The sequence below is a fragment of the Echinops telfairi genome, unplaced genomic scaffold (assembly GCF_000313985.2).
Source record: "Echinops telfairi isolate 266 unplaced genomic scaffold, ASM31398v2 ScPeMD7_655;HRSCAF=1070, whole genome shotgun sequence".
Classification (NCBI taxonomy): domain Eukaryota; kingdom Metazoa; phylum Chordata; class Mammalia; order Afrosoricida; family Tenrecidae; genus Echinops; species Echinops telfairi.
Genome location: NW_022104553.1, coordinates 29,394,677 through 29,405,210, shown reverse-complemented (window position 1 = coordinate 29,405,210; position 10,534 = coordinate 29,394,677). Strand labels below are relative to the sequence as shown.

Sequence of the window (10,534 nt, the reverse complement as noted above, 5' to 3'; positions counted from 1 at the left end):
GTGTGTGTGTGTGTGTGTGTGTGTGTGTGTGTGTGTGTGTGTGTGATGGGTCCAGTCTTCAGGGCTGAGGTGGGGCACCAGGTGACCTTGTGGTGCATGGGCAAGGACTCTGACCCAGGACTCGGTGGTGGTGGTTTAGGGTTAGGTTCTGCGGGGACCTGGGATCTGTGTGTTTCTGGCCATGTGAGACTGAGCCCAAGCCATGAGAGTGTTTCCTGGACCTCACTGTGCGTGGCATGTGTGTGTGTGTGTCACTGCGTGTGTGGGCATGTGTGTGAACTAGTGTCTGTATGTGTCCCTCCCTGCCTGGCATGACTGGATCTGGTCACTTGTGTCTCCTGCAGTCCCCCTGCATGTGTCCCCATGTGCCTACCCACACTACTGGTCTCTGGCCTTACAGCCCCATGGGTCCCCGAGTGAGTTCTGGTTAGAGCCTGTCAGCCCTACAGCTGAAGCCTCCATTTAACACTGGCAGGTCACAGGCTGCCTGGGAGGATGGAGGAAGGAGGGGCTGGGGGCCTGGACCCCTGGGTTCTGAAGGAGAATGGAGTTCAGGGTCTGACTTCCAGGAGGGGCTGAGGGAGGAGGGGCTGGAGCCTAGATTCCCTGAGGGTCTGAGGGAGGAGGGGGCTGGGGGCTGGACTCCTGGGTGGGAGGGGACAGTGAGCTGGCAGTCTGATATCTTGGTCTGAGGGAGGAGGGCATTCACTGGAGGCTGGACTCCTGGGTCTGAAGGAGGAGGGGCTGGGGGCCTGGGCTCCTGCCTCTGAGGGAGGAGGGGCTGGGGGCTGGACTCCTGGGTGGGAGGGGACAGTGAGCTGGCAGTCTGATATCTTGGTCTGAGGGAGGAGGGCATTCACTGGAGGCGTGACCACTGGGCTGGGTCTGAGGGCAGAGGGGCTCCGGAGGGACCCTCAGGCTGTCTGGGGGAGAACCAGAGGCAGCCCCTCCCCGCCGCCCAGGGCCACAGGCCCACCTTGCAGCCGTGGGCAGAGATGATGCGCAGGTCAGCGGGCACTCGGTCCCCGCCCTTGATCTCCACCAGGTCTCCCACCACCACCTCCTCGGCGTTCACCTGCATCTTCTCACCTTCTCGGATCACCAGGGCTTGCTGTGGAGGGAAAGCCAAGGGTCACTTCCGGCAACGTCCTCTCTCCAGGGGTCCCTGGGCACAGCCGCCTGCCCCGCCCAAGCCTCCCATGGCCCTCACCTGGGGCACCATGTTCTTGAAGGACTCCATGATCTTGGAGCTCTTGGCCTCCTGGTAGTAGGAGAAGCAGCCAGTGATGATGACCACGGCCGCCAGCACGATACCCAGGTACAGCTGTGGGGACAGCGCTCTCTCAGGCCCTGCCCGCCCGGGCCCAGAGGATGGACTCAGGGAAGGGGCGGTTCAGCCTCTTGGGCTCTGCGTGTGTCCGTGTGTCTGGGAGAACCTCAGGGGAGGATATTGTCTGTCCCCGCGTCTGTCTGTGTTTCGCTTCCGTGTGTCTGGCTGGCTGTACATCTACAAGTCCGTTTGTGTGGGTGGCGCGTGGGGCTGCTAACTGCAAGGTCAGCAGTTTGAATCCACCAGCCGCCCCTCGGGAGAAAGATGAGGCTTTCTGCTCCACCACAGAGTTCGTCTCGGAAAACCCACAGCGGCTCTTCTACCCTGTCCTCCCTACAGGGTCGCTAGGAGTTTGCATTTGAGCTTCTGGGTGTACATGGGTGGCGACGCCAAGCTTGCGGGGGTCACGCACATTCCCCCTGCACCCTCACACCCGCGCAGGCGGAGTGGTCTGGCCCCGCCCACACAGGGCGGAGGAGGCCCTGAAGCTCCGCCCCCGAGGCTCCTGCCGCCCTCCTATTGGCTAAGGCGGGAGACACTCATCTCAGCCGCCCAGTGGCGGGCACTTGTGCGAACTGGAGGGTGGAGGTAGGGGGGGGAGACTGTTGGGGATGCAGGTGACAGGGGACACTAGCCCTAGTGACAGCATTGCCCCTCCTCCAGAAGCGCTGCCACCACCGACTGGAGTCATTTTGGCGTCACCCCCTCGATTAAGTTGGGGTGTGTGTGTGTGTGTGTGTGTGTGTGCCCTCTAGTGGCGCCTCTGGGGTACGCCGCCTCTCTGTTGGTCTGCAATGTCAGGTCTGTCCGTCAACCAGTGTGTCTGTGTCTGAATATGTCGGAGTTCGGGGTGTCTGCGCCTGTCTGTCTGCCAGTATGTGTGGGGGACAGTCTGTCTGTCGTCTATCTGTGCCTGGGTGCGCCTGTTGGAAATCCCGCTGACTTTGCGCCTGTGTTGGTGTGCCGTGGTGCCCTGTGTAGCTGGAGAGTGGGGCCGGGGACTGGTGGAGGCCGGTGTCTATGTGTCTCTTGGGCTGTGGGTCCAGACACATACGGTGTCTGTCTCCAAGAGCGCTGAAGCCCCCCAGCTTTGGGGCAGAAGCCCAGCTCACTCATCCTGCTGTGTGACCTTGGGCAGGTCACTTGCCCTCTCTGAACTGGTCTCCTTGTTGCTACTCTGAGTCTCTGGCTGCGTGGTGGTGAAAGCTGGGTCGGAGAAGGGAGGGGAGCAGGCTTGTGGGCAGTGTAGCACGCTGGGGAGATATGTGGCTGTGTGCTTGTGTGTGTCCCTGAATGTGTATCCCTCACATTGTCACCAGCTGGGTCGTCTTCTGTGCCAGCCTGGATGCCGTACGCCAGGAAGCAGAGGATGGCCCCGATCCACAGCAGGATGGAGAAGCCCCCGAAGAGCTGGCGGCAGAACTTGACCCACTCGGGGGTGGTGGGCGGCGGCGTGAGTGCATTGGGCCCATCTCGGGCCAGGATCTCCTGGGCTTTGCTGTGGGTCAGACCCTGAGGACACAAAACTCACACAGAACCCTCCCGGAACCTTGGCATTTCACCCCCCTCACTAGCACCCCCAAGCCTCTACCCCTTCCTCCCTCAGACCCAGGAGTCCAGCCCCCAGTCCTGGCTAGGCGTTGGCCGCACCTGCACGCAGTCCGTGTTGTACTTCCGGCAGACTTCCTCCACGGACATCTTGTGCTCCGTCTGAGGGACAGGAGTTTTGGGGGGTCTAGTGAGTCTGAGGCTCTGGGAGAGGCAAGGCGGGGCCGGGCTGCTCTGAGACCTGGGCTTGAGGGGTGCTCACCATGGCCACTTCCTTCTTGAGGTCGTCCATATCCCGGCGCTCCTTCCCCTTCTTGGGCGAGCCCTTGTCATCTTTCTTGTCCTGAGAGGTGGCAACACGATAGCTGTCAGAGCGACCAGACTGCGGGCGAGAAGGGGTTACGAGGGACACCCACCCTCCGCGTGCTGTCCTGTCTACAGCACTGCTGGGGGGCCTGCTGGGTCTCTCTCCCTCCCTGTAGGTCTCTGTGTCCGGCCTGTGCCCCGTGTCTCTCCCCACCGAGTCTGTCTCTCAATAGGCCCCGTTGTCTTGCACTTGGTCTCTGGCCTGAGGGTCTCTGTAGCGTTCTGGGTCTCTCTCGCTGGCCTTGCCCAAGCTGTGTGCGAGCCTCTTGCTCGCTCTCTGCCTCATTCTTTCTTCCGGGTTCTATGTTTCTCTCTCTCTCTGTGGCTCCGTTTTTTAAAAATAAATTTAGTTTAAATTTCCCCCCCCAAGCCATTTAATTAAGAACTAATCCCTACCTCACACACTCCACAGTTCAAGCACTTTGTGTGTGGGGTTCTTACTATTATTTTGTGTTATCTCTCCGCCGGGGCCTCTCTGTGACTATCTCTCCAGCATCAGCTTCTCTTGTCTCTCTGTCTCTTTCTGCATCTCTGGGTGTGTGTCTCTGTCTCCATCTCTCTTTCTCTCCTTCCTATGTCTGCTTGAGCCCTTCCCCACCCCACCCACCCCCAGGGGTCGTGCCTGTTGAGCTTGCAGGCTGAGTATCACTGTCTCCTGTCATGTTGATCTCTGTGTCTCTCTCTGCCCTTGTGTCTCTTTCTTCATCTCCTCCGTGCTTCTGCGTGTGCCTTGCCCCGTGTTGCTTGTCTGTCTGTCTCACACTGGGCCCTTGCTCTTTGTCCCTGTGTCTGTCCATCCCAGCACCTCATTGCTGCCCGGGTCTCTGTGCTAGCCTCAAGCCTTCCCAGTCTCCTCTCTTTGGCCCTATCTTCAAGGTCCAGCGCCATCTCCCTGCCCCCCACTGCCCCACACCCTCCAACTGCCCCATGGCTATCCCTGTCTCCTCTCAAAGGACCCAAACAACCTTTGCAGGCTCCAAGGCCTGTGAGGAGGGATGGGGAAGGCACTCCAGAGGTGGGTCACAGCTGGGAGCCAGGCCTGGGAGGAACCTGCTTGGCCAGAGCACAAGCCAATCCTGAGGACTGTGGCCTCTCTTGTGGGCACCTGGGGGCAGCCGTGGGGACACGGGTACAGTGGGACCGATCGGGTGTCTGTGGGACACCATAGGAAGGGGCAGAACGGATGCAGGCCTGGCCGGAAAGCAGCGTGGTGAGGGGGAGGCTGGGTGCTGTCCAGGAGTGCTGACTGATCCCTGTGCCCAGGGCTGAGCCGGCGGGATGCGCGCTCAGTGCGGCTCAGCACTAATCCTCTTGTGACCTTGTCGCAGGCCTGGAGGGGCTGAGCTGCCTGCTGCCAGCCCCCAGGTCCAGGGGCAGAGCAGGTGGGCACAGGACAGGGCTGCGGCAGGGTGGCCCCGAAAGCCAGAGGAGGGGTGCAGGGTGGGCAGGAGGCCTGGCCCGGGGCCAACCCTGCAGCAGTACTGCGTCTCAGACCAGCCAGGCCGGGCACAGGGAGGCTCCCCTCTGCAGAAGAGCAGACCTGGGAGGGCAGGGGATGTGGAGGTAGAGAGTGCTGAGGTCAAGACTGGGAAGTGGGGGGTACAAGAGGGGGTCTGACAGGAGTGTGTGTGTGTGTGTGGGGGACAACTCTAGCCCCTATCAGAGAAAAGAGAGGAGGTTTGACTCCTGGGTCTGAGGGAGAAGGGGACTGGACAGCTGGCCTCCTGGGTCTGAGGGAGGAGGGGCAGGGACACCCTTGTCTGGCGGGTCCTGCTTGCCCTTGCCATGATCAGACCCCCTGGGGACAGGCTTCCATCTGGCCAGTGGGGAGTGCAGGCTTCCCCAGCTAGGCTGGGGGCAGATGGGTGTCCTGTGGTGCAGGGGACATGCCTGTCTTGCTGTCTCCTGCCTCTGGGCCCTCCCTGCTCCTGCATTCAGGCAGCCTCTGCACCTCCCCTCCCCCTCCCTCTCAGGCTGTCTGAGCACGGCTCCCACTGCCCCCCCCCTCCGCCCCCACCATCAGGCTGAGTTTGGGTGTCTCTGGGTAGAAAATCTGTCCTGTCTCTTTCCCTTGGCCTCGGTCTCTCTCTCTCTCCATGTCTGAGTTTCTGCCTGTCAATGTCTCCTTCAGGACCTCTCCATGTCCGTCTGTCTGTCTATCTGTCTGTGTGTCTCTGGCTTTCACGTCTAGAGCACCCAGTTTCTTCTCTGGGCCTCAATTTTTTCCCTTGTTTCTTTAAGGGGCCTGGCTTCAGCCCTCTGCCCCAGCTTCCCCTCCTCCACTTACCTGGGAGCCCTCACTGACCTGACCCCCACATCCTTCCCTCCCCAATTCTCCTTCCCAGCCCCCTCGTGCACCCTGGTGCACAGATCTGCAGCCCCATCCCTTCCATCCCTAGGCCCATCCACCCTCCTTCCGCCATCTTCCTCCCCTCCCTCTTCCCCCGGCTCCCCCAGCACCACCCCCATCTCGTCCCTGTGCCCATGTCCCCCCGACACAGAGGGAGCAATCCAGGGCTGTGGCAGGGGTCAGGTGGTCCGTGGGGAAGGAGGCAGCATCTGCTGGAGAGACCCACAGACAGACAAGGACACACGGACAGGGAGACAAGGGCACCACCAGGCATGCATGCTCCACCCCCACTCCCCAGCCCTAAGTCCACTCCTATGCACACACATCTGCCACCCTGGACTGGGGGCTGCCGCAGACCGCAGAGCCCCTCACCCAGGCCTGGAGGAGACAGAGAGGTCACCTGTGTGTCCATTCCTGCTCTGGCCACCGGCAGATACACACACACACACACACACACACACACACACACGCTGGCATTCACACCCAGATCCGACTGGCAGCTGCAGGCAGGGTGTGCGATAGGGCCCACGCGCACACGCATGCACAAACGGCTGAGGACATCGGGGCAGGCAGAGGGGCTCTGGGCTGGGTCATGCTCCTCCCAGGAATCCCCATACACACAAAGACCCCCGCCAACATATGCATCAGCGCCCACCCGCCTCCCGGCCACGCAGAGGATCCATCTGCGGGCTGGGAGGCCCTGCGGAGCTGGCCTGGCTTGCACAGACACCCCATGCCCCCGCACGCACAATGCCACCTACACGCCCTGCTTGGCTGCCGAGCACCTACCCCCATCTTGGCGGCTCCGCGGGGAGAGGGGCGGGCGGGTGGGGAGCTGGGGCAGGGGCCTCAGGCGCGGGCTCTGGCTGGGGGACCTCTGCAGCACCCGCGCCTCGGTCAGTCCGTCAGTCCCTCCGCACAGAGGCTGCAGTGGCCGCCGCCTCAGCCTCTTCATATGCCCGGGCCCGCGGGGGGGCCGGGCGCGGCCAATCGGCGGCGCCACCGCGTTGATAGATAGCCGGCAGCCCCGCCCCCGGTACTGCAACCGTCCCCCACCCCCCCACCCCCCAGTCTCTGCAAAGTGGCGCGCGGTGCCGCGGAGAAGGGGAGCGCTGCGGGGGCGGGAATTCCCGAGACCCCGCAAAGGGGAACACCCCCTCCCAAGACCCCGCAGTGCAGGGTGAAGTCTCTGAGGTGGATGAACGCTGAAAGAGGAGGCGCTCCGGAAATCCCCTCACTGGTGGGTGGTGGGGTGCCAGCAGGGCAAGAGAAGTCTGGGGAGGGTTAGGGGGGAGCCCAGTCATAAGGAAAGGGACCTAGGGAACCCTCGAAGGGAGGCAGGGGGCCCTGGAGACTGTGGGGATGTTGTCCAGGAGTAAAGGGGCACCCCAAAAAGCAATGAGGACCCCCCCAAATGAGGATGGCACCTACAGAGGGGAGAAGTCTCCCTCTCCATACACTATTGCCGGGTCACCCGGCTGCACAGGGAGGGTCCCACTGTGAGGCCCAGGAAATGCAGGGTATATTGCCACAGTCCACAGTCACATTCCATTACACACACACACACACACACACACACACACACACACACACACACACACACACACTTTTCCATCTCACAACCCCAGAGACTCCAAAGCATGCAATCGTGAAGCACAAGGAACACACACCTTGCACAACCCCTCACAAGCTACCGTAGGCCCACACTCAGCCATCAACGGGGACATAGGGTAGGCACATCCCCTCACCACCCCAAATGACCTCACAGTCTCACACAAAGCCCAGCCCACCACACACCCAGGAGACACCCATTCGCCAACACACTCTCGCCCACACAGGCCTCACTGCCCTTGCACAAGCCTGAAGGTGTACAGACTCACACAGCCCCTAGCCATTCACCAACACAAATCACACGACAGCAGCCCACGCACACACCCCCCCCACAGGGTACATGCTGCCACACTGTCACATACCCCTTCTTGCACCTCCATCCACACCCAGGGCTCCACGAACCCATGGGGTAATTGTGGGCACACACACAGTGACAGCGGACACCGCACCCTAGGCCTCCCCATCTACACCCCCCTCAGCCAGCCACCCTGCCAGCGCCTCAGGAGTTGGGCACTCCCATCCACACCCCAACATCAGCTTGTTCCATGAAGGACACTCCCGTGAGACAGTGGAAGATGGAGAGAGAAAAGCTGTCCCTGTAGCCACCTCAAGCCGTGGGTGGTGGGTGCTCCGCTCATCTGTGGGTTTGAAGAGGTGGGGGACATAGGCAGGCAGGGTGGGGGAAGAGAGGAATCTGGCCAGGGAAATGCGTGAGAGGTTGACCATGAGCCACAGAGAGGAGCAGGGAGCCTTGGGTAGGTGGGGAACCCGGGGAAGCTTCCCCCAGAGCCTCCTCTCCAGCCTGTATTCTGACTGTCCCCATCCCTCCCCGCTGTCCCTTGTTGCCATGGTAACAAGGAGGCCAGACCGTGCAGCAAAGGAGGCTGAGTCTGCACAGGGCCTGTTGCCATGGAGATTGGGGGAAGGGGAGGAGCCTCATCTTTTAACCCAGGTGCATTGCCCCCCACCCCAGGGAAGGGAGAGTTTGTCAACAAATCATCCCTTCCCTCTCCCAACACCTTGGCCTGGAGGGAGGGGCCTGGGCCAGAGGGGCGGGCATTAGGGGAACAGAAAGCCAGGGGAGGGGTCTGGACCCCCTGGAGACACTGCTCCCTCAGCTGCCCCCCCTGCCCACCCCACTTCCCCAGGCACTCCCAGGCACTCCCTCCTCACACCCGAGGCTGGTGATGACTGAGCACCCAGCTCCCAGCAGGGCCCTGCGGAAGTGGCAGAGAGGGAGGGAAGACTTGGGAAGGTCAGAGGGATGGAGGGGACAGGGGAGCTCAGAGCGAGAGGCAGAAGGAGAGACCTGAGGGGAAGCAGGGACACACACACACACACACACACACACACACACACACACACACACAAAGAGGCAGGTACAGACAGACAAAGACAGAGGGCCTGGCAAAAGCAGAGGCAGTAGCCACAGAAGTACTTGGTGAAGGTGACTGAGAGACCCAGGGGCCCCACAGAGCCACGCACAGACCAATTGGGGTGACTAGGGAGAGAGACTGGAGCAGAAGTGGGGGTAGGACAGGCAGAAAGGGGGTGAGATTGGTGGGCCACGTGGTGTCGGGACGGACACAGACCCGGAATGTCTCTGCGGTCACTTTCTAATCACTCTGGCAGAGTCCAGCCCAAGGGCAGGGTCACTGGTTAGCATGTCTGTGGGGGCAGAGATGCCCAAGGCTCCCTGAGGGGCAACCACAGCACGTGTCCAAGGCCCAGGTGGACTCTCCGGCGCTGGGTGAAGAGGCCTGTCGTGGGCCCGGAGGGGTCTGGGCCCGAGGACTGCGGAGCAAGACCCTGGAGCGAGGGGGACGCAGCGCAGGGCTGTCACCGCGCGGCCCCGCTGGCCGGTGCTGAACGGACAGCTCCCCGCGCTGCCTCCGGGCCCCCTCCAGACTCCACCTAGTTTTCTAAGGCTTGGGGTCTCGCCCCCTCACTCTGGACCAGCTCTATTTTAATCTCACCCTTTTCGGCTCACATCACTATAGGGTCGCCGTGAGTCTGGAATGACTCCCTTGCAGTGACTTTGCTTGATTTCCTGCCCTACTCATTCGGTCTCTGTCGCACCCCTGGGCCTCTCTCTCTTCCTCGAGGTTCCCCCCCACCCCCGCCCCAACCGCCCGCATCTCTCTGCCCCTACCATTGTCTCTCCCGTCCCTGCCCCATCTGTCCCTCCTCCACGGCGCCCCATCCTCCTCTCTGCCTCCTTCTCCTCGGTCTCGCTCTGGCTCTCGGTGACCTTCACTCGTCCTCTCCCAGCCGCAGTTTCCACAAAAACCTCCCGCGGGGCGGCAGGGCGGGGCCAGCAGGCAGACGGTCGCACCTTCCTCCCAGCTCCCACCTCCACTGGGATTCCTCACTTCCTCTCAGGGGTGTGGGGGAGGCGACAACCTCAGCTGGAACACAGGGTCACAGTCACTGGCGGCTGAGGGGGGCCTTGCACACCCACACCCACTCGCCGGATCACTCCAGCCCAGGAACACGCGCCACCAGCGCCGGCTCCCTAGTCCCCCTCCCCAGGCCGAGCTGATCTCCACGTCCGTGTGTCTCCGCGTCTTTCCAACTGTTTTGCGGTCTTGGCCGTGGCCTCCTTGCGTCCGGAGCCAAGGTCACCGGGGAGGGCCAGGTGCAGCCACCTGGGCTGACCTCCGGGCAGAGGGCGCAGACTGCGGGGGTGACCGACACCGTTGCGCATGCTCCACCGGCCTCCCAGAGGCCGGACCTGCCCTGGCACCCTCAGGAAATGACACCCGGTACCCCCCGGGATTGGGGTTTTGTTCTTTTTTTATTCCAACAGGGACTGGGGTGTGGCGGAGGGAGGGATGGGGGCCCAACTGACCCCCTCCCTCGGAAGGGCTCTCATAGAAATTCCGAGGTTTCTCCCCCCAAAAAAGAGAGAGAGAAGAGTCAAGGGGTGCTGGAGGACCCCCATCCGCCAGGTATCCCTTTCCTCCTCCGGAAGTGGGGAGGGCTGCACCGAGTCTTGTGGCCCTGCGCGGTCCCAGGATGGGACCCTCCCCACCGGCTGCAGTCTGGACCGGCTCTTGCAGTCCTCGGCCGGCCAGGCTCCTGGGGTCCTGTGCACCCCTCACCCGCAGTGGCGGGCGGAGTGTGAGCGTCCGCGGCACCCTCGCGTGAGTTCACCAGGGGGCGCAGGCTGGCTCCGGGGCCGAGCCTCGAACCTCGCCGGGAACCGAAGGCAAAGTCTCGGCGTCCGGCGCTTGGGGCACAAGTTCTGCGGGCCTGGGCCTGAGCCTGCCCCATTCGCCTGCGGTCATTGCAGGCGCCCGTCCACGCTCACTCGTGCTCCGCCAGCT

At 62.4% G+C, this 10,534-nt stretch overlaps 2 protein-coding genes across 2 annotated transcripts in view; both read right to left on the bottom strand.

Moving 5' to 3' along the window:
* The window catches only part of ATP1A3 (ATPase Na+/K+ transporting subunit alpha 3), a 26,806-nt gene extending 17,389 nt beyond the window's left edge, over nucleotides 1-9,417 (bottom strand). Inside the window, exons 1-6 of the mRNA XM_045292696.1 lie at nucleotides 9,358-9,417; nucleotides 3,141-3,221; nucleotides 2,981-3,040; nucleotides 2,639-2,842; nucleotides 1,211-1,324; nucleotides 977-1,111 (exon numbers count right to left, since the gene is read on the bottom strand). Of these exons, the coding sequence (XP_045148631.1) occupies nucleotides 977-1,111; nucleotides 1,211-1,324; nucleotides 2,639-2,842; nucleotides 2,981-3,040; nucleotides 3,141-3,221; nucleotides 9,358-9,408 (645 nt within the window). The 5' untranslated portion in view covers nucleotides 9,409-9,417. The remainder of the gene's footprint in view (nucleotides 1-976; nucleotides 1,112-1,210; nucleotides 1,325-2,638; nucleotides 2,843-2,980; nucleotides 3,041-3,140; nucleotides 3,222-9,357) is intronic.
* Nucleotides 9,418-9,458: 41 nt separating this feature from the next.
* Nucleotides 9,459-10,534, bottom strand: part of GRIK5 (glutamate ionotropic receptor kainate type subunit 5) — an 81,065-nt gene continuing 79,989 nt past the window's right edge. The window contains exons 21-23 of the mRNA XM_045292695.1: nucleotides 10,310-10,472; nucleotides 9,673-9,807; nucleotides 9,459-9,613 (exon numbers count right to left, since the gene is read on the bottom strand). Of these exons, the coding sequence (XP_045148630.1) occupies nucleotides 9,459-9,613; nucleotides 9,673-9,807; nucleotides 10,310-10,472 (453 nt within the window). The remainder of the gene's footprint in view (nucleotides 9,614-9,672; nucleotides 9,808-10,309; nucleotides 10,473-10,534) is intronic.